The 23,768-nt window shown below is 39.2% G+C and overlaps 2 protein-coding genes and 1 long non-coding RNA gene across 3 annotated transcripts; all 3 read left to right on the plus strand.

The window, feature by feature from the left end:
* Positions 1–537: 537 nt before the first annotated feature.
* Positions 538–8,971, plus strand: LOC309708238 (uncharacterized protein; the record flags this gene model as incomplete). Its single annotated transcript, XM_082536063.1, has 4 exons — positions 538–733; positions 818–1,051; positions 1,123–1,227; positions 8,441–8,971. 4 exons carry the CDS (start codon positions 538–540, stop codon positions 8,461–8,463), a joined length of 558 nt encoding a protein of 185 aa, XP_082392189.1. The 3' UTR covers positions 8,464–8,971.
* Positions 8,972–9,323: 352 nt separating this feature from the next.
* On the plus strand, positions 9,324–18,389 carry LOC309708237 (uncharacterized protein). The gene is made up of 9 exons (XM_082536062.1): positions 9,324–9,490; positions 14,760–15,041; positions 15,127–15,360; positions 15,466–15,570; positions 16,237–16,440; positions 16,543–16,875; positions 17,200–17,518; positions 17,613–17,670; positions 17,832–18,389. Exons 1-9 carry the CDS (start codon positions 9,436–9,438, stop codon positions 18,036–18,038), a joined length of 1,797 nt encoding a protein of 598 aa, XP_082392188.1. The 5' UTR covers positions 9,324–9,435; the 3' UTR covers positions 18,039–18,389.
* A 3,531-nt stretch (positions 18,390–21,920) lies between these two features.
* On the plus strand, positions 21,921–22,571 carry LOC309709110. The gene is made up of 3 exons (XR_014277426.1): positions 21,921–22,154; positions 22,281–22,385; positions 22,521–22,571. It is a non-coding gene; the product is annotated as an uncharacterized lncRNA (long non-coding RNA).
* The last annotated feature ends 1,197 nt before the right edge of the window (positions 22,572–23,768 follow it).

The following is a 23,768-nucleotide window of genomic DNA, read 5'->3' on the forward strand; positions in this document are numbered from 1 at the left end:
TTTAAATGTATAAATAAATGTTTTTGACATAAAAAAAAGTCATTGACCAAAACACTGAATTTACTTTCAAGTTGAAGATTGTTGGTTATTTGATTTCTCAATGATCAAATGTTTTCTGCAGCAGCACCCGGAACCTCCCAGACAATGTTCGGAGAGGGTTTTGGTCAGAAGAAGAAGTACTATAATTTTCCAGTTAATATGAAATCAATGGAAAATAACACGTTTGATTCTTCTCAAATCTTTGGTGGTCTGTTTTTAATACATTTCTTGACCCTGTGACTTTTTGCAACAAAACATTTGATGGTTCTCTGATAACGTTGCAATATATTAGCAATTTTCAGAGTGCTGCATGGAAAAATGCATGAAACTTATATTGTCAGAATAACATATGAATGTTATAGAAATTGTGTAAATCTGCACAGATGCTTGTTAATCAAATGTTGTGTTAAAGGTGTTCAGGGACAAACAAACAGCATCTGTGCCTTGAAAGGTTCATCAGTGAATCAGTCCTGCTCACATCAACATCCAACATCAAGCATGAACTGGTACAGTGTACACAGGGGGGGCTTCAAGATTGAGACATCTGCAGATGGAAAGTACAGCATGTCAGCAGATAGTAACTTGACTCTGACAGTCAACAATCTAGCAGAGAATGATGCAAACATTTACTGCTGCAGAGAACCTGCTGACAAATCAGACTGTGGCCAAAGGGGAATTTCTCTCAGTGTTGCAGGTACAGTGGTTTTATCAAACGCGTTAAGAACTCATCTATGAATAATCAATGTATTGATATTATTTCAATTAATGATCCTCTCAGAGCTGCAGGTAAAGGTGATTCCTGCCACAGAGGGACAGACAGTAACACTGATGTGCAGCAGCAGCTGTCCTCTGACTGAAAAGCCTGCAGCCTACATCTGGTACAAGAACAGAGAGTTTCTCTATGAGGACTGGTCTCCCTGGTACCAAGAGCTGCTCAGCAGTGAGGAAGCAGTCACATACTCCTGTGCTGTCAAAGGTTACGAGGATCTCAGAGCCCCTCAAGTCTCTGTGGGTGAGTCATGATGTTCAGTCAAATGATTCTCAGTAAACATACTCAGTACTCTAATATTTCATTTCATCTAGATTTCATCACACCAACATGCTTCAATGTGACGTACACTAAAAGCGAAATGTGTCCTTATCAGCAGGGATCAGAACATGAGCCTTGTTCCATCACATTTCCCAGAGGTGAACACACAAACACATCTTCTTACTGATCTCTGAAGTACACTGTTTGTATATTCACTTTTTAAACATGATTTAATTAACTGAATCACATATGTATTTAATCACATTAAACTATGTTTGAAGACATGTATAATGGAAATGGGTGCAAGATATAAAATTAAACAAAGCAAAGCGAGGCTTTTCCTTAGGAGAAGACAGAGCATGTACACAAAACTATGGTAATTGAGAAAAATAGTAAAGAAATAGCAGGGTATAAAATATGCATATTAATAATGTAGTGACTGATGAAAGGCAAACTAAGCTAAATGAGCGTTTTTAGCTAACAGCTACAATAAGCATAACAGTTACTGTACGGTAGAGCTGGGCGATAGAACGATAACGATATGTATCGCGATATAACTTTTACTCGATAGAGAAATTAAACTATTGCGATAGACCTCGCCGCTCTTGTCCTCTTAAAAAAAATAAAAAAAAAAAAAAAAGGTCAGCCAATCCAAATTAAGTAGCGCAGAACCGAACCAATCACAGCCGCAGCGTCACATCGCGTGACTTGTTACGTACAGCACAAGGGCCAAGCCGCACATGTGTATTTGTTTGGGAAGCAGCCAGCCACCGTACTGCCCGGGTAATGGAGGAAATGAGTGTGCCGACTAGAAAAATCAACCGAGCGTGACCGAAGAGAAAACAGATGATGGTTCCAATGCCGGAGAGATTGTCGAACGGAAGAGCCGTAGAAGTTCCGTAGTGTGAAGGTATTTCGGCTATTTCAAGTCTGACAAAAAACAGAGTAGCGTGCACTGTAAATTGTGCCGAAAGCAAGTCTGGAAATACAATAAACTGGTGCATGCGTCACACTGCGCCACGTTATTGTTTCGGTGAAATGAATTTCTACAATACTGTTACTGTTAATTCTACTCTCTGCAGTGTTTAAATGCTTACATATACACACAGTTACTGTCCCTCCACACATACGACTCGGTTCTGCTTCTGTGCCCCAGCTTTGTTTACTTTTTCCCAACGAGGCTTCTAGACTTCTGATTGGCCAACATTTCTGCATGGTTAGGAATCTAGCGCCACCTGCTGCTTTGGCATGTTCATAGCAGCGTTTTCCTTCATTTCTGCCTTTATGTGTGGACGGGATTATTTTTTAAAACGAAAACGGAAAATCTCCGTTTTCAAAAATACCCGTGTACGTGTGGACGTAGCCTCAGTCTCTGACTGGAAGCGCTAATTCGTCATTCGGCTTTTGTCAGACTAAAGTAACTGTTAAAACTGTTTGAAAAGCTAAGCTATACAACAAGGAGAGATTGAGAATTTCCTTTTAGTTCTCAGTTTATTTGATATTGACAAAAGTTAGTCAGTTTTGTCTGTTCTTCTGTAAAACAAACTAAGATTTATTTTTAGAATTAATATTTTGTTTCTAAGTGGAATTGATAATTTAGTCTGTTTCATTTGTTCTATTTTGAAACTTAAACGGTTTAGCGGCTGCCTTTTGTGTAGTTTGCAATATTTGCCTTTATTTATCTGAAAAAGTCTCATGTTTATTTATCTGAAAAAGTCTCATGTTCCAACATCTACCCTGTTGAACTTCATCCATCCATTCGCGTCCGCTTAATGGATGAACTTATTATGGGAAATAAATATTTAAATAAAAACAAGCTGCTGATTATTTCACATTTTACTTGTGAGCAACGGCACATTTAAATCTTACAAATATAGTTATTTGGCTTATATCGTGATAGATATCGTTATCGCCTGAAATGAAAAAAACATATCGTGATATGAAAAAATCTTATATCGCCCAGCTCTACTGTACGGCTATCATTTGTTAACATGACGCTTGTTCTTATACATGTAATACATTTATTACCAACCTGAGAGTTTATCCGCTGGTCATTCGACATGACGAATGACTTCTGAAGTCTTAATTCAGCTCAAGACGCTGTAGATTCCCGTCAGTAACACTTTCGGTTCGCTAGTAAAACGTAGTTCTATTAATTTGCGCTTGAACCGGAACCGGATGTAAGTTCCAAAAAACTGAATTTTGGAACTGAAATTGAATTGTAGAACTGAAACTGAATGGTGAGAAGTGAAACTGAAATTATTCGAGAGCTGAATTTTTAAAGGATAAAATGCAGTTTCAAAGCAAATTAATTCATTTTCAAAATATAAAATTCAATTTCAATTTAGTGATGATCATTTTCAAACCATAAATTCAATTTCAAATTAGACTAATTCAAATTCAGTTTTCAAAAGCATTTATTCAAGTTACAATTCAGATTCAATCTGAGCAATTCAAATTCAAATTGAACTTATTCAAATTCAGTTTCTGATGGCACAGATTTCTGCCCATAAGGATCACTCAAGATTTCCCACACCACAAGATTCAAGATTCTTTATTTGTCACGTGCATAGTTATACAAGTACAACACGCAGTGAAATGTTACCTGTGCGAAAACAGAGAGAACAGTATATACAGTGAGTGATTATTAAACAAAGAGGACATTATGTGCAGTAAGTGAGTGAGTTATATATAAATCATGTCTGACAGACACTGTACACACAGTATTATTAGTATATTACAGTATTATTATAAAAAAATGATCTGGATACAAATATTTCATTTCATTTATTTTTGTCCAGATTCCATTTCAAAGGTGCTACAGTGTGACTTATGCTTATACAATCATGCGTTCTTACAAACAAGCATCAGTGGATAAGCCGTCCTCCATCACATATCCCACAGGGAAGGTTTTCACAAACAAACTATAAAACCATTTGTTTGTATTTATTGAAACTTATATTTTGGTCAATCATATAAGTTCTTTCAATGTTTCATGAGTAACACGAAGTGTATTCATCTCGTATCAAAAGAGGTTCACATTCAAAGAGCTTCTTCAACATTGTGATTTGTAGCACCAGCTGTAACCTGACTGACAATCAAACTGCATACATGTGGTATCACACAAATTAAACTATTTTGAGATATCAATACTCAAGAAAAGTTTTTAAGTGTCAACGATATATTGGTTCCACTGTTTCCTGTTGATCTTAGCATTTAGAGTACTGAAACACATTTTAGAATTTTACTGGTTTTTGTCTTTTGCCCACAACTGAGACTGTTCGTCAGACCTAGAATCTGTGTATGTGACACTTGCAGTAACTAGCAGACACTTCTTGTTTCTTCGCAATGTTATGGCTGGGCACTAAACAAGCCAAAACTGTAACCTGTTACACACACACACAAACACGCACAGACACACACTTGGGCAAGAAATATATTCAGATGTTTTTTGTTGCATTTTAACCATTTCATGAACTGAGCTCAGATGAATTATCATCCAGAAGAAACAACTGCAATCTTTGTAAAAAAAAAAAAAAAAAGAATGTGTAAAACACATTTACAAAGTGAAACAGAGTAACAGGATACAATATTACCACTACCTGCATGAACCTCAGAGCAGGTGATTAAATCATCCCTCAACAGTAGAGACTGTTATATTGAGAGCACAAGCAGTTGTTGAAATGATGAGTTATGATAATGGCTCCATCTCGTGGCCATGTCTCTAACTGCTAAAGAGCAGAAAGAGTGAAGAGGGCTCCTGCAATTAGGAGTCCACCAAATTGTTTGGATTCATAGTGACGTTGTGAAGTCAGCATGTGCTGATTTTTCATTGGTTACCCGAAAGAATGTGTTCTATGCAAAGTGAGATTTAGTAAACAGCAAGACTGATTTAAAAGCACAATTCTTGAGTGAAAGGTGTTGAGTGAACAAGGCTGCATGTCACTGCTGCAAGGTGAAGAGTTCAACCACTAGAGGGCAGCAGACATAAAATTTTTATAGTTTTTCAGTTAGTATTTTATAATTTTTCAAATGTAAAATACTAACTTGTTCAGACAGCTATAGTTTATAAATGCATAAATTATTTAAAGAGGAAGGAAGTTTGGGTTCAGTTTGAAACCTGCATGATATGTAAAACCAATGAACACGAACTAAATGCCATTTTAACATAATCTGACATGCTGGCCAGGAATTTGACATACCGGTGTATGCCCTGTCTGCTTTGTCTCTATTTGACAAATGAATTGCAGTCCAAAAGGCCTGCTAAGGTTCTAGGCGCACCCTAAAAGAGTCATTAGGAATACATCAATCAATCAATCAATTAATGTTTATTTGTATAGCACATTTAAAAAGGACCTATGTCCATCAAAGTGCTTCACAAAAGTGCCACAATGCAGGTTACAACAAAAGACAACGAAAACAGTTATAGTTACAGCAACAGTTACAGTTATGTAGCACAAATGCAGACCAGGTGGAAGTCTGAACTAACTTGCTTCAAAGGCTAGATTAAGCAAGTGAGTTTTTAAGCGCAATTTAAACGATTGTATGGACGTCAGTCAGAGCACATATTCACAAAGTCAGGCCATATAAAAATTAATGAACTAATCTGGCTAAACATGGTCCCTGGGTCTTGGTTTAGGAGTTTTGGGATGTTTTTCTAGTTTTGTATTTTTAATTATCTTTGTTTCATGATTCTATATTCTGCATATATTATATTTACATTTGTCTTGTTTCTTAGTTTTATGGGTGTTGCATTCAGGGTTTTCTTGGAGAGTGTTAAGGGTTTCTGGTTAAGGGTGCTTTCTTGGAGCAGCCTATTCTGGTGTATTTCTTTATACTGTATTTGTATTTTCAGGTTTTAATTCTCTTGTTTATTTCTGTTCTTGGTTTTAGTCTGGTTTGTGTTATTCCTTGAATCCCCATTCCTCCCTCCTTCGTGGTTCTGTGTCTGGCTTAGTCCATAACTACTGCCCCATTGCTAAGTTACTTTTACTTTTACTTAATGAGCAGCTGTTTAAGATAATGAAAGGCAAACATTTATTATATAAACATCTGATTTTGGGTAAAAAACAAAACAAAAAACAAACAATGCTGCTTTGCCTGTCCTTATGAAAAACATTTTAATTGAGAGTATCTATAATAAGACATACATACGTAAGTACACAGGTGTCTGCTATTATCATCTTACAACTTAACTTAACACCCCCCAAACACACACACTCCCTACTTTGAACAAATAATGACATACACAAAACAATCTGATTGAAACCTGGGCATTATTTATGATCAACATCTCAGCTTTAAGGAAAATATCCAAAGTCTGTCCAGTTTTATAAGATTGGAGGCTAAGCTGTTGTACTCAGATCAAACTGTTTTCACTTTTGTGACTGATAAAATTTGTGGTATTCCAGCTTTACTAATGAATTCATATTTTCATATGTTTCACATTCGCATTTTGCTGTCTGCATTCATAAAACCTGCATGAAACAGAAACAGCAAGAATGCATGAACCAAAGCATCTCTGTAAGAGTGCATCGTCTGTTTTTCTGTTTCCTGCCATGCTATTCTTTGCTTTACTCTAACTGTTTCTAATGTGTATAAATACAAATGCCTCTCTGTCAGTTTTTCTCTTCTTTGATTGTTCATCATGTATTTCTGCTTTTACAGTTTTAAATTTCTGGTGTTCCTTTCTGTTAAATTATCTGTGGTTAGACTGTCTTTTCTGTTTGTTTCATCTGCCAGTCCGTTTTGGGTGCACTTTTTGTAAACAGCAGGACTTTCTCACATGGCTGATGCTGATGCATAAGATAACATTTTTCTCATCTTTGCATGCCACACTTCTTCCATTGTGCAGCATTCACACGTGCACCATGGCCTTGATTAGCTTGCAGAGACTTCCTGTGTTTTTGAAAGAATGAGTTATTGCACGAGTTGTTAGATGTTAGGCATTCAATACACTGCATAGGACATTTTTTTGAATTTTCCCCATTTGATACATTTAGAAAAGCAGGGCATTTTGTTGTATCTGTAAACACATTCAACAGAGACAACATTTTGTCAAGTTGTAAAAACTTACATTACTGCATTAAAATGACAATTTGAATCACTGGAAATCAGATGAATTGTTTTCATGGTGTCCCATGATACACTTTTTTCTTCACTCACCTCTTCTCACTTCCTAAGAGTTGATACACCAGGCTGCGTTTAATCATTAATCTCTGGTTCTCTTCTGTAGTGTGGCTTCTGTCCTGTCCCACTGCCCCCACCCCTAACTGGTCACAGCATATGGCTCCACCCTCCCTGAGCCTGGTTCTGCTGGAGGTTTCTTCCTGTTTTTCCTTCCCACTGTTGCCATGTGCTTGCTCTTACACTATAAAGTACCTTGAGGCACATTTAGTTGTGATTTGTTGCTATATCAATATAACTGAACTGAATTAGTGAACTATTAAGTTGGATTTGATAACGTGTGATAACTGAAGGTGCTGAGGAAATAAAACTGCTACATCTGCACTAAGATTTGTAACAAGATTTAGAAAGTACCGTCCTCTCTTACTCATGCCCCATTCAACTTCATTATCTAATAAGCCATTTCCTGTAGAAGGAGCACAGCAATGTCTTTTTCTGTACTGAGCTCATGTAACATTGCTCACCTTTATCGCATTTAAAGTTTCTATTCTCCTATACTCTCCTTATCTTTAAAACACAATATATGAATATATCTCCATCAGGGATTGTCTGTGATTTCTAAAGACTGTCTTTCAATGGGTTCACGGAAAAAGTAATTGGTCTTCTGTAAGTAATATGCCCGCTGATCATCATTCTTTGAGAACTGAGAACTGTAACAACAAAACATCCTCGAACATTTCTTCTTCTTTTACAGCATTCAAATAACCTGAAATCTTGCTTTGATTTACAGCTTCAGTTTTCATTCACCTTGCCTGTCCACTGCTTTGATTTGCCTCCACTTCTCTTTCCCTTTTGCCACAGCTTCTGCATTTCACTTCGTCATCCTCCTGCACTGTTTACAAGTCCATTTTCACACCACCATGGAGAGCTGTTTGCTGGTTGCTATCTACAGCACTATCTGTGACTAGGTGTTCATTTGCATCACAACCTGCAGATCATTGCTTACAATAACCACTGTCACCAGCCTTCTACTGCTTCCTTGAACCACTGGCCTGAGCCTGCAACTCACTTGTTCCATTGTCCACTGTTATTTAGGCAGGCAGTATGAGCACTGCTGTCAAAGCACAACATGTGTAACTGAGCTGGGACAATAATAGTACACAAATCATTGCCATATTTAATTCTTTTAGACACTGAAATGTCTTTCAAAGGGTCATTCATATGTATAAATATCTGTCTTTAAAGAGACTGAACGTGTTGGAGTCTGATGTCTTTGCAACCAAGATGATCTGTTCATCTGGAATTAAGGAGGTGGGCAACAGATCCACACAGAGGATACAAACAACGGAGAGACAGCTGCCAACAAGTAATTCAATACCACACCTCTCTCAACCAAAACCTGAACATCTTCGTCTCAAAGAAAAACAACAGCCCTGTAGACTTCTCTTACCCTCTCAAGAAAGCAATTCTGAAAAGAGAAGCAGTGCAAACATCCACTCATTCAGTAGCTACACACACCCTCAGAGAGGAAGTTGTTTCCATCCTGGTTTTGGAACAGCAGGCTCTACTCCAACTTTCTGCTCAATAAAGTTTGTCACCATATATTTCCTCTGTAGTTGAGTGACTTTTGTATGACTTCAGCATCACAACTGGTGTATCTGTTTTTAAACTCTGCATAAAACACATAATAAAAATCAGTTGAAAAGAAAAAACATGGCTGACTCCTGACTTTAGAAATATTTGGCAGTAAACGCACTAATTCCAAATGTTGTACTAAAAGACAAAAACCTGTTGTTTCATAAAGTTTTCATGTGTGTGAGCTTGAGATGCTTTTGAATTGAACATTAAAAGTTCAAAGTGTCTGTGTCTGTGGGATTTCTTCTTAGTTTTATCTGGACCACAAAATGACAACCAAACCACATGTACCTGTTCTGACTCTGACAACATGGAAACATTAAAAAACAAACAGACAAAAAAAACCATTTCACAGTGTTTCACAGCTGGAAATGACACTTTGACACTTTGGTTGAGGTTTCGTCTTTCCACAAGAGGAAGTGATCTGAAGGTGTTGCATGCAAGCACATTTGCCCTAACTTCTTTGTCCATTCTGTCATCAGACTTCGTAGTTTTAAGAAGATGACTTCTGGTTTTAAGCATTCACTCTCTAATATAATAGCAGCTGAGTTTTTTGAAAGCTTATAAATCCACTTTCTGATACGACAGCACAATCTGCAACAGACATGTTCTTCACAGAAGCTGAATGTTTGTTCTGGGTTTTTGTTCTCTGTCTCTCAGGTAGGAAAGATTCTGTTTTCCCTGATCCCTTAATTCATTGTCCACTTTGTATGTATCAGTGTAAATGCTGCATTAATGCATAGGTAACAGTTTATGGTTGTAGATATTTGAGGTTGTTTTTTTTACTGTTGTTTATTTTAAGCCATAATAACGATTTTTTTTTTTTACTCTATAAGGTCAGTCCTCCTGTCCTTTCACAGTCACCACAGAAAAAATAGCCTGTTTTTGTATTTGTTACAGCTGGTTTATCAGATTGTTTACCTTTCCATTCTATCAAATACTGCAGTTTTATGAAAGCTGCTAGTTTCTAAAAATTGATGTACTAAATGTTCCTTTGCATCAGTGCTTTGAAGTACTGGGTTTGGGCCATAGTGAGATAAGTCTCTCATTCCAAGCTTGTGTCAAATTCATATCAGTAAATGATCACTCTGTGTTACAATTAAAAACATATGATCAGCACATTTTAAAATGTGCTGGAGAACTACTGTAACCCAAACTGTGGTCTTCTACCAGTGGCAACCATGTAGAAGCTTAAAACTGTGAGAAAAAGAGAAAATAAAAAGCAAGAACTGTTACGTTCCATTGTGGCATTAGAGCTGTCAACGTTAACACATTAATATGTCATTGCAATATCATAATGACATATTAATGTGTTAACGTTGACAGCCCCTAACACACAAACACACACACACACACACACACACACACACACACACACACACACACACATTAATGTGTTAACGTTGACAGCCCCTAACACACAAACACACACACACACACACACACACACACACACACACACACACACACACACACACACACACATATATATATATATATATATATATATATATATATATGTGTGTGTGTGTTTGTGTGTTAGGGGATGTCAACGTTAGCACATTAATATGTCATTATGATATTGCAATGACATATTAATGTGTTAACGTTGACAGCCCCTAACACACACACACACACACACACACACACACACATATATATATATATATATATATATATATATATATATATATATATATACATATATATATATATATATATATAAAAAAAAACACCCAGCACGCCCCTGCGGGCGGTTTATCCTTCAAGCTCGGGTCCTCTACCAGAGGCCTGGGAGCTTGAGGGTCCTGCGCAGTATCTTAGCTGTTCCCAGGACTGCGCTCTTCTGGACAGAGATCTCCGATGTTATTCCCGGGATCTGCTGGAGCCACTCGCCTAGCTTGGGAGTCACCGCACCTAGTGCTCCGATTACCACGGGGACCACCGTTACCTTCACCCTCCACATCCTCTCGAGCTCTTCTCTGAGCCCTTGGTATTTCTCCAGCTTCTCGTGTTCCTTCTTCCTGATATTGCTGTCATTCGGAACCGCTACATCGATCACTACGGCCGTCTTCTTCTGTTTGTCTACCACCACTATGTCCGGTTGGTTAGCCACCACCATTTTGTCCGTCTGTATCTGGAAGTCCCACAGGATCTTAGCTCGGTCATTCTCCACCACCCTTGGGGGCATCTCCCATTTTGACCTCGGGACTTCTAGGTTATACTCGGCACAGATGTTCCTGTACACTATGCCGGCCACTTGGTTATGGCGTTCCATGTATGCCTTGCCTGCTAGCATCTTGCACCCTGCTGTTATGTGCTGGATTGTCTCTGGGGCATCTTTACACAGCCTGCACCTGGGGTCTTGCCTGGTGTGATAGACCCCAGCCTCTATGGATCTTGTACTCAGAGCTTGTTCTTGTGCTGCCATGATTAGTGCCTCTGTGCTGTCTTTCAGTCCAGCTTTGTCCAGCCACTGGTAGGATTTCTGGATATCAGCCACCTCCTCTATCTGCCGGTGGTACATACCGTGCAGGGGCCTGTCCTTCCATGATGGTTCCTCGTCTCCCTCCTCTTTCTTGGGTTTCTGCTGCCTGAGGTATTCACTGAGCACTCGGTCAGTTGGGGCCATCTTCCCAATGTATTCTTGGATGTTCCTTGTCTCATCCTGGACTGTGGTGCTGACACTCACCAGTCCCCGGCCCCCTTCCTTCCGCTTAGCGTACAGCCTCAGGGTGCTGGACTTGGGGTGAAACCCTCCATGCATGGTCAGGAGCTTTCTTGTCTTTATGTCAGTGGCTTCTATCTCCTCCTTTGGCCAGCCTATTACCCCAGCAGGGTACCTGATCACGGGCAGGGCGTATGTGTTGATGGCCCGGATCTTGTTCTTACCATTCAGCTGACTCCTCAGGACTTGCCTGACCCTCTGCAGGTACTTGGTGGTTGCAGCCTTTCTAGCGGCCTCTTCATGGTTCCCATTTGCCTGCGGGATCCCCAGGTACTTGTAACTGTCCTCTATGTCTGCAATGTTGCCTTCTGGTAGTTCAATCCCCTCAGTTCTGACTACCTTCCCTCTCTTTGTTACCATCCGACTACACTTCTCCAGTCCGAACGACATTCCAATGTCATTGCTGTATAGCCTGGTAGTGTGGATCAGTGAATCGATGTCTCGTTCACTCTTGGCATACAGCTTGATGTCATCCATGTACAGGAGGTGGCTGACAACTGCTCCGTTCCGTAGTCGGTATCCGTAGCCAGTCTTGTTAATGATCTCACTGAGGGGGTTCAGGCCTATGCAGAACAGCAGTGGGGACAGAGCATCTCCTTGGTAGATCCCGCACTTGATGGTAACTTGTGCTATGGGCTTGGAGTTGGCCTCTAGTGTTGTACGCCACATCCCCATTGAGTTCCTGATGAAGGCTCTTAGGGTCCCATTGATCTTGTACAATTCTAGGCATTCCAGTATCCAGCTGTGGGGCATTGAGTCATAGGCCTTCTTGTAATCAATCCAGGCAGTGCACAGGTTGGTCAGTCTGGTCTTGCAGTCTCGGCTGATTGTTCTGTCTACCAGTAGCTGGTGTTTTGCACCTCTGGTATTCTTGCCAATTCCTTTCTGTGTCCCGCTCATGTATTGACCCATGTGCCTGTTCATCTTAGCCGATATGATGCCTGACAGGAGCTTCCATGTAGTACTGAGGCAGGTTATTGGTCGGTAGTTGGAGGGGACCGGTCCCTTCTTGGGGTCCTTGGGGATCAGGACCGTCCGGCCTTCAGTTAGCCATTCCGGGTGTCTCTCGTTAACTAGCAGCTGGTTCATTTGTGCTGCCAGACGCTCGTGGAGTGCAGTCAGCTTCTTCAGCCAGTAGGCGTGAACCATGTCGGGCCCTGGTGCTGTCCAACTCTTCATACTGGAGACCCTTTCTTGGATATCTGCCACTGTGATGGTTACTGGACCCTGTTCAGGGAGGTCGCTGTGGTCTGCCCTCAGATCCTCTAGCCACTGAGCATTGCCGTTATGGGTTGCATCCTTCTCCCATATGCTCTTCCAGTATTGCTCCGTCTCCAGCCTTGGTGGTGCTGTTCTCTTATTGTTCCCTTGCCACTGAGAGTACACCTTTGCTGGTTCTGTGGAGAACAGCTGGTTTATTCTCCTGCCTTCTATCTCTCTGGTGTACCTCCTCAAGCGGCTGGCCAAGGCTGTGAGTCTTTGCTTGGCAGTTTCCAAGGCCTCAGGTATGGACAGCTTGCTGTATTTCTTAGGCACCTTATTTGTCGCACCTTTCTGCAACTCTGTTAGTTGGCTAACCTCCCTCCGTGCTACTTTGATCTTGCCCTCTAGCCTCCTTCTCCATGGAGGGTACTGCCCCTTGTGGCTGTTCAACTTGTAGCCAAGCATCTCACTGATCACTGCTGCCGTATTGTAGATCAGCTTGTTAGTGTCGGTAATCGTGGTTGTAGGTATTGCCCGTAGTGCTGCATTAACATCATCTAGCAGACCTTCTGAGGGTACTTCACGTAATCTTGGTAACCGGCTACGGGGGATCCAGGTTTCAAGCTTGGCCATGATCCTATTTTTCAGGTCAGTTCCTCTCGCACTCAACGATCCTTCTCCTATCGCACTTGGGGCTATGTTCCCAATCTCGGGTGGGGGTGATGATATCTCCCCCCTGACCTGGCGTCCTGACTCCTCCTTGCCGTAGCATTTGTGTTGTACCTCGTCAATCTCTAGCTGTGAGAGCAGTCCCTTCTTTCGAATGTTGGAACACTGAGCTACTAGTTGTTTCGCCGTCATTGTGGATGTTGGGTATCGAAGAATCCATAGGTCCCTCATCCTATTCATGTAGCCCCTTCCGCCGGGGTTACTTGCGTAGTAGCATTCCAACAACGCCCTGTTTTCGTCCCTTGCCCACCGATGCCTTCTTGTTCCAGTAGCCCACTTTTCGTCAGGGTGCCCTGGTTCCTCAACACCTGACGCGGACCTTGTTGATCCGGGCGACGTCCGAGCCGGCATGCCTTCATATTTATCTGTCTCGCTCATGTCTGCGGTAGGCTTGCTTAGCATAGGGGGTCTAGCCTTAGGACCCTTACTGGATACAGACGCCCCAGGCAGGAATCGAACTTGCGATCCTCTGTTCCAAAGGCGTGTAGTTTAACCACTACGCTATCCAGCTGCTGTATATACATATACATATACATATACATATATATATATATATATATATATATATATATATATATATATATATATATATATATATATATATATATATATATATATATATATATATATATATATATATATGCCCCATGTGTGGAGCTGCACAGCGACAACATGTTAGCGCGGTTAACCCGTTAACGCGTTATATGTACAGAGACATTTCAGGGATTTAGAGCCATTCTGTCCAAACTTTTGACTGGTATATATGGTGTTGCATGCACTCTGTCTACACATTTGCCTTTATCTCTCTGTCCATTCTCTAATTGGCATCTCTCTTTTAAGCAGGACACTTCTGAATTTCACCTCCTTTATTTTACCCAAACAGCATCTGGAGTATTTAGAAGATCAAACAATCAAACATTCTGACTAAAAGCTGAAATTTAAAGCAGTTGTGTTTTTCAGAAGCCAGATGTTTGTTTTGGATCTTTGTTCTCCATCTCTCAGGGAGGATATATTTTGTTCAATTTAAGACTGCAAAACATTTCAGGTGTAGCCAGACTGTGCAAAGTCACAAAAAGATTAGATAAAACAGGATAATAGCTTTTAGTTGAAGGGACTTTCACTAATTCTATCTTGATGAGGTCATTAAAGTACAAGTTAATCATTTGCATTATCACTGTACAACTGCCATGACTTGTTGGTATAGAGATCAATGTTATAGAAATTGTGTAAATCTGCACAGATGCTTGTTAATCAAATGTTGTGTTAAAGGTGTTCAGGGACAAACAAACAGCATCTGTGCCTTGAAAGGTTCATCAGTGAATCTGTCCTGCTCACATCAACATCCAACATCAAGCATGAACTGGTACAGTGTACACAGGGGGGGCTTCAAGATTGAGACATCTGCAGATGGAAAGTACAGCATGTCAGCAGATAGTAACTTGACTCTGACAGTCAACAATCTAGCAGAGAATGATGCAAACATTTACTGCTGCAGAGAACCTGCTGACAAATCAGACTGTGACCAAAGGGGAATTTCTCTCAGTGTTGCAGGTACAGTGGTTTTTATCAAATGCGTTAAGAACTCATCTATGAATAATCAATGTATTGATAATTTTTCTATTAACAATCTACTCAGAGCTGCAGGTAAAGGTGATTCCTGCCACAGAGGGACAGACAGTAACACTGATGTGCAGCAGCAGCTGTCCTCTGACTGAAAAGCCTGCAGCCTACATCTGGTACAAGAACAGAGAGTTTCTCTATGAGGACTGGTCTCCCTGGTACCAAGAGCTGCTCAGCAGTGAGGAAGCAGCCACATACTCCTGTGCTGTCAAAGGCTACGAGCATCTCAGAGCCCCTCAAGTCTCTGTGGGTGAGTCATGATGTTCAGTGTGTTACAAAATAAACTACTCTAAATAAACTAAGTCAAATAATTCTGAGTAAACATACTCAATACTCTAATATTTTTTTCATCCAGATTCCATCACATCAACATGCTTCAATGTGACGTACACTAAAAGCGAAATGTGTCCTTATCAGCAGGGATCAGAACATGAGCCTTGTTCCATCACATTTCCCAGAGGTGAACACAAACACGTCTTCTTACTGATCTCTGAAATGCACTGTTTCTATATTCACTTTTTTAACCCCTCAGCTGTAAAAAGGCTGAAGGGTTAAAAGATGTTATTGGCAGTTGGCATGGACACAGAGATTTGTGAATGCGAGAATGAGTAGGATTTCCAAATTGCTACAAAAGGCACATGTACTAAAAATCTTTGATGATTTTGAATCTCCTTGACACTGACCTCGAGGTCAAGGTCAAAGTTCTAGTTTTCTGAAAATTTTGTGATTGCAATAATTCAGGAATGGATTCAAGTAGGATTTTCACATTAACAGCACAGGTACATCTACTAAGAAGCTGAGGGGTAGCACTGACAGCCATCAGGTCACACGTGAATTACATTATGCTTTGGGTGAAAAAAGTAGAATGCCAAGATTATTATTGAAGTGTGTGGATGCAGTCAATGAAAATGTGTTAAACTGAAAACGTCCCTGATGAGGAAAAGACAGAATGAGTACACAGACTCCTCTCTTATAATGAAAAGAGAAGTGAGTTCAAGTACCGTTCTTTGAACTCACCTCTACAAATCTGCTCCCATACACAAAACCATGTAACTGACATACATACACGTATAAAATATGCATAATAACATAGTGACTGACGAAACTGTATTTATCATCTCTTCAGTGGTACATGTTGTAAAGACACCTGGGAACACACTGACCTGTAGCACCTCATGTCCTCTGATCGACCCTCAAACTGTCTATGTGTGGAATGAAAATGGAAAACTTTATAGGGAAAATATAAGAAGCATTTCAACTCCAAGTTCTTTGAAAAACAACTTTTACTGTGCAATTAAAGGTCATGAGCATCTTCAATCTGATGACGTCTGTGAGTATCAAAGAAAACTGTTAATTCTGTTAATTAATAACAAGCTGTTATCTCAACATGCAGACACCACAGTCAACTTTAAATCGTCCATCTATATTTCAGGTGTTCAGGATAAAAACTGCTGGACAGTGAATTATGTCAGCAGGAGAATCTGTGCTCTGGAAGGATCTTCAGTGAACATTATCAGTAAATACTCACATCCTGATAACATGAAACCAGAGTTTAAATGTTGGAGTAAAAAATGGAAAACAGGTGATAAGGAACTTGAAAAACCGATTGAGCCTTCAGGTCGTGTGGAGTATCAGGACAACATGAAGAACCAACACACCCTGACCATCAAAAACCTGAAGAAGAATGACTCAGGAGAATACACCTTCATCCTGAAAGGAAATGATAAAGAACTGAAACTGCCTGGAGTCTTTTTGATTGTCACAGGTAAAGTCTCCTAACAAGATGACCTAAGATGTTTCATTCATGTAAGAGCCTCAATGTTTTACACTAAAAAGCCTAAAAAGCCTCATGTAAACCTGAGCAAACAATACTGAATGTAAAAGTGTTATCAGCAAAATTTCACTGATCATCACATTTTAGCTGGTCTAAGAAGTGCTTCTTGTAAAACTGTTGACGGTCCTTTGCGTTCCACATTGACCTGTATCACATTACCCATCAAAATGCTATCCTATATTAAAAAAAAGGTCATTGGGAAATTTTTTTATGAGATTTATAGTTTTTAATTATTTAGTAATGTTCCTCTTTCAGAGCTGAGAGTGAAGATGAGTCCTTCTGCAGTGGTGACAGAGGGTCAGAGAGTCACACTGACCTGCAGCACCAGCTGTCCTCTGACTGACAACACAAACTACATTTGGTACTTCAACAGTCGACATCTGAACATGACAGAGACCCACAACAAACATCTGATCCTAGACCCAGTCAGCAGGGAGAATATAAGAAATTATTCCTGTGGTGTTAAAACTAACAAGGATAACACCACAGCTCAATGGCTACCAGCAGCTGCAGGAGGTTTTGCAGCTCTCCTGTTAATAATAATAATACTTCTCACTGTGTTCTGCTGCCGGAGGTGAGCATCACTGTGTTCTCTTTAAGATCAGTCATGTTCAAACTCTGATTTGAAATCTGTTATTCAGTCATATCCTTTCATGTTTGACACTCAGAAAAAAGAGGGCTTCTAGTCATTCTCCAAAGAGTGAAATATCAGACAACAAACAGCAGGTACACAACACAGTGCATCCACAATCCTGTTTTTCTTTTACTTGATCATTTATCCTTTGTGTGGATAGATTTTTTTGTCTTGTTTATCTCACCAATGTCTTAACCTTCCATATGGTGTAAAATGTGTACCATATGGGAGGTTATGTTTTTGGTCTCCTCAGGTTAGCCATAATCCCATATATGAAAACGTCTCAGCTCACTACAGCAGAATGCCTGTCAATACACACCAACCAGCTCATCTCTATTCCAATGAAGGAGAACTTGACTCCAATCAAGGTGACCTCTACTGCAATGAAGGCAAAGTCTATCCCAATCAAGCTGAACTCTATTCCAATACAGCTGATCTATACTCTAACATCCAATACTGAGTCACTGCCTTTTAAACAGAAAAAAAACTCAAAAAAGCGCCACAGCTGTTGTGTACAGAGTGTAAAACAACCACACTCTAAAATGGCACGTAGAATACAGTAGAAATGAGTAGAAAAGTAGAAATGCTTGTGGGTTTCAATTTAAAGATGTTTGATCATGAAATGCATGTGTTGTGTACAAAGTATAAGACAATGTAAAAATATTATTGCTAACTTTGTAAAACATGCAAACTTGTGAGCTTTGTGTTGTTGCTTTCTGCGTGGTTTAGAGCTTTCAAACTGAACAGTTAAAACTTAAAGTCATCATTTCTTTTTTCCCTGAACCATACATGAACTGATAACGGCTTAACATAAATCAATAACCTTTATGAGTATTAATAAATATAAAAAAAATGAGCTGTAGTAGTTTAATTCTTTCAGCTATAGTGTGAAGATTTATCTGAATAATCATTTGTCTCTTATTTCTTCAGGTTTTTCTGTAAAGTTTTTGAATGTTTGATGCTTGAATGACCCATTTTCCCTTCTATTATTGTCTCTTAAAGAAACTATTTGTTATCAGAATGTTCAAAAACATCACACAGTTAGGTGACAGTGTTGATACAGCCCGTGACTTAGGATGTAATTATTATGTAAAAATACTTATTGGTAGGTGCGATGGAATAAATGAGTAATAATTCAAGATCTCTTAGGAGAGAAGAAAAGTGTCCTGAAATACTGAGTAATTCCGAAAAAAGTTTAGAGAACCCATGCAAACATGGAAAGAACATGCAAACTCCACAGAAAGGCTCCGACTTGATAACAGGTAGGCAGACAACAACAGAAAATGTTACCAATACCAGCAGGATAACTCAGCAAACAGTATTAGATCCTTCAGCATTACTGTATCATGAGATATGATAATATTGTCATCTAGTGGACGTGTCTCTAACTGCAAAACAGACAAACAGACGAAAAAAAAAACAAAAAAACAGTAGAGTAGCCCCCCAGAATTGTCTGAGACAGCAAAAAACAAGAGTGAATTTCAAACCACATTTTTTTTAAAGAGTAACTTTGCGAACAATTTTTTTCTTTTGTTTTTCACATCTGCTTTTAGTTCTTAGCTAAGTTTTAGTTAACTATAATAACTGCATCAGAATCTGCTTCAGCTCCAAGTGTTGCCTTGGAGTTGAGGTTTCCATCATCTACCTGATAAATTGTGTCCAAGCACTGTGAAGGTTATATTTTTCGACTTTTCCAGTTCATACCATCAGGCCAACCTTCCTGGCTGATAAACTGATGCATGTGGATGCCTCTCTTGTGTCCTGGATTGTGGATTACCTGACAGGAAGGCCACAATATCTGCGTCTTCAACACTTTGTGTCTTCCACAGAGATCAGCAACACACTCGTATCAGAAAATAAACCGGACTGCGTTAAAAGCATCACTGCATTCTGCAGGAAGGGCCCGAGTCGTATCTATTTTCTGAAGCAGCTGAGATCTTTTAACACGTATCGGACAACGCTCAGGATTTTCTCTGAGTCTGTTGTGGTCAGTGCCATCCTCTTTGCTGTTGCATGCTGGGACAGCAGGATGAGGGTCACAGATGCCAACATATTATTGATAGAAAGGTAAAAAAGATGGATGAGATAATGAAGCTGTTTTCTAATGAAAGTTTCTGTTAAAGGTGTTATTATTTGGAACTTTATCCATGTTTATTACGAGCATTAATGCTATAACTGTCACGATACTGGGTTTTGTACCCAGTGTTTTCTGTTTGGGAAATATCACTACCATTTGTAGTTTTTAGTTTAAATATTACCTTTGCTTTGGTTAGGTTTTCATTCTGATTTTGTATTCATCGTTTTCTTTGTTATTCTCAAGTTTTTCTGGTCCTCCTGTGTTGTCTATGCCTCATCTACGTTTCTGTGTCCATGTTTAGTGAGTTTGTCTTTGTGTTTACTTTGGCCTGTCAAAATCAGGTGTTAGTCTCAGTCTAAGTGTTGGTTTCCTGTTTTATTTTGATAGTCTTTTGCCCTGTGTGTGTTGTGTTCAGTTTTTCTTTGCTCGTTTTCATTAATTGATTCTGTTCACTTGCACCTTGTTTTCCCAGCAGTGTCTCTTTCCCCCATAGCCTCATGTCTTTTCAAGTCTATTCAAATTTCCCTCTGTTCAAGTTTTCAGTTTAGGTTTTTGTTCCTGAGCTCTGGCAATAAAGCTGTTTGAGTTTAGTTAAGCCTGTCTGCCAAGTCCTGCATTTTGGGTTCTCTCGTTGCTTGGCACACACCCTCACTTGATAGTAACAGTAAAAATATGACAGTAAAACCAAAAGTATTACAATTCTTAGTGCTCAGCAATCATTAAAATCAATTGTCCCTGAGTGTAAAATATAAAAAGATTGGTGAAAACTTGGCACATAACATAATTGAGTAATGACATTTACAGTCCTCACTTGTTGAAGGTTAAGCAGAGAACAATAGAAAATGTTACCAACGTGTGCAGAATGGCTCAGAAAAGATGATCAGATCCCTCAGCATCAAGACTGTTGCATTAAACATGGAGTTGCTGACACAATGAGCAGTAATTATGGTCCCTTCTGGTCTCAAATTACTAAACAACAGAACAAGAGAGAAGGTGCTAAAGGAATCTGAAATTGTGCTTGTTTTTCAGCATTCAAACAATAAATCACAGAATCTGAGGCAGGAAACAACAAGAGTGAATGTTGAACACAATTTTCATTTAAAAATTTACAGTGTTTATCTCTGTGGTTGAAGACCTGTTGTCACTTCTGAGTGTTGCTCAAATGTGGTAAAAGCTGTCACTTTTAGGCCACACCCAGCACCCATGTGTAACCAGTATAAAAAAAAAGTCTGCATCTCCACAGCAGTTCATGTTGCACAGTGAGCTTGAATCTGGGGTTTCTTGATCACCACAGTCGTTTGTATTCATCACAAACCATAAACCACCATAATTAGATATGGACAAAAGCTTCAACACACAGCTTTCTTCTGAACAGCTTAAAGCACCTGAGGTGACTATTTATTGCACATTTATTTAAAATACAAGTGCACACAGCAGAGTCGACAAAAGATTGAAAGGAAAAGGAAGGAAGTTTGGTATTAGCCTCAAAGCTGCACAAGATGTGAAACCACTGAATATGAAACAACAGTCAATCTTCCCCCCCTAACCTTTCACTCTGAAAAGGAGAACAGCTTAGGTGACCGATGACTTACTTTTTTTTTTTTTTTTATTCAAGCTTTCACTGTCAATGTTAAACGTTAAAGTCTGGACTACAACAATCATGCCGCTCAGGAATGCTTGTCGTCTCTTTGTGGGTGTCATCATTTACATCACAGGTATCAGTGATTATTTATTTGTCCCTATTTAAGAATGAAAGTAACCATAGCTAATCCTACTACATGATTTATAGATGACAACTTTGAGTTCAGATTAGTTCCTAATGTAAACTACAGAATATCTCTCTCTTTTTGACTGAAAGGTTTTTTTCTAAAGAAAGTTTCTGTTTAAGGTGTTAATGGAGGAGAAACCAGGATCTGTGCTCTCAAAGGTTCATCAGTGGATCTGCACTGCTCACATCAACATCTGACTTCAAGCAGAAAATGGTTCACTGTCCAATGGAAGGGAAATTATGTTCAGAGTGAGCTCTCTGTGGATGGACAACGTGTAACGTACAACATCTCTGATAAGAAAAACCCAACTTTAACCGTCAATGATCTAAGAGAGAGTGATGCAAACGCTTACTGCTGTATGAAGACTACCGACAGTCCACAACTCTGTTGGCTCAACAGAATTACTCTTCAAGTTGTTGCAGGTACAGTGACTTTTACTCATGAATTACTTTCCAAATGACATCATTGTATAAGTTGTTCTCCATCATCCTTTCAGAGCTGCAGGTAAAGGTGATTCCTGCCACAGAGGGACAGACAGTAACACTGATGTGCAGCAGCAGCTGTCCTCTGACTGAAAAGCCTGCAGCCTACATCTGGTACAAGAACAGAGAGTTTCTCTATGAGGACTGGTCTCCCTGGTACCAAGAGCTGCTCAGCAGTGAGGAAGCAGTCACATACTCCTGTGCTGTCAAAGGCTACGAGCATCTCAGAGCCCCTCAAGTCTCTGTGGGTGAGTCATGATGCTTATTCTGCTATATTATTTGACAATAAATAAATTCAATATGAACAGAAATCTCAATTCTAAATATAAAAATAATCTTCTTACAAATATTTAATTGCATTACTTTTTCTTCAGATTCCATCACAGCAACCTGCTTCAGTGTGACTTATGCTTATGGAGACATGTGTTCTTATAAACAGACACCAGTGGATGAGCCGTGCTCCATCACATATCCCAGAGGTGAAGTGGTACAAAAATAACACCACCAAAACTCACATGTCAGATTTGTTGAGTCCAACATTTGTATGAATTATATAAACTTTATGAATGTATCTATGCACAGTAACGGGAAGTGTATTTATCTTTTATCAACAGAGCTTCATGTTCAAAGGACTTCTTCCATTTCTGGGTTTGTTACACTGGCTTGTAGTACAAGATGTAACCTGACAGACCCTCAGACTATCTACCTCTGGTACCACAACAAACAAAGCTATTATGAGAATCAACATTATTCAGTTCAAAACTCTTCAAGAGGCACATTTTCTTGTGCAGTTAAAAGCCACAAACGTCTTCAATCTACAGAAGTTTGTATGTGTTAAAAAAAATTATTGATTCACTGACATCCTGAAATATAGACCAGTCAGTCATTTCATAATCCATCTATATTTCAGGTGTTCAGGATAAAAACTGCTGGAGAGTGAATTATGTCAGCAGGAGAATCTGTGCTCTGGAAGGATCTTCAGTCAACATCACAAGTGAATACTCACATCCTGATAACATGAAGCCAGAGTTTAAATGTTGGAGTAAAAAACTGAGAAGTGGTGATGAGGAAGTTAAAAGGCTGATTGAGGCTGCAGGTGGTGTGGAGTATCAGGACAACATGAAGAACCAACACATCCTGACCATCAACAACCTGAAGAAGAATGACTCAGGAGGATACACATTCAGATTCAAGAGAGATCATGAAGGATGGACACAGTCTGATCTGCCTGGAGTATTTTTGATTGTCACAGGTAAATCTAAACTCTTCACTCAGCAGACTTTACTCATTAACAGGATTGTGAAAATATTCCATTACAGAGCAAGAATCAAAAGCAAACAGACATTTTCCTTTTATAGAAAAATTCACCCTTTCGGTGTATTTTTTTTTTTTTGTACAGTCAGATCAAGTGAAAAAAACATTATTTTTGACTTTTAAAATATATAAAACTATTTTATAATCCTGATCAAATATTTTCTAATGAGCACTTTGCTATATATCAAATACACACAAAAATTCATTTTCCTGTTCACAGAAATTAAGAAAATGATAGTTATTCAAGTTTCATGTTGGATTGAGCAAATATCACAAGGTGGAATATTAAGAAAACATCTATATAACCCACACGTAACCTAGAACAGTAACAATAATGGCATGAATAGCTGAAAAGAAATTAATAACCCCAGTTGTCAGACAAATACAATGAAATAAAGCAAACAATCCCTGTAAAATGTCACAGAAATGAAGAACTGAGCTTTTTTCACTTAAAACATGGCATTACTCACTAAACATGATTTAAAAATGACACTGACGGAGTCTGGAGTCTAATAATAATAATAATTATTATTATTGTATGTTCTTCT

The sequence above is a fragment of the Aulonocara stuartgranti genome (assembly GCF_965226115.1).
Source record: "Aulonocara stuartgranti genome assembly, chromosome: 6".
In the NCBI taxonomy this organism is placed as follows: domain Eukaryota; kingdom Metazoa; phylum Chordata; class Actinopteri; order Cichliformes; family Cichlidae; genus Aulonocara; species Aulonocara stuartgranti.

Bases quoted from the DNA above. Each gene is read 5' to 3' on its own strand.
- LOC309708237 (XM_082536062.1), top strand. From the start codon at position 9,436: ATGTTCTTCACAGAAGCTGAATGTTTGTTCTGGGTTTTTGTTCTCTGT. The intron at 15,042-15,126 runs GTACAGTGGTTT...CAATCTACTCAG, and splicing joins AATTTCTCTCAGTGTTGCAG to AGCTGCAGGTAAAGGTGATT. The intron at 15,571-16,236 runs GTGAACACAAAC...TCATCTCTTCAG, and splicing joins TTCCATCACATTTCCCAGAG to TGGTACATGTTGTAAAGACA.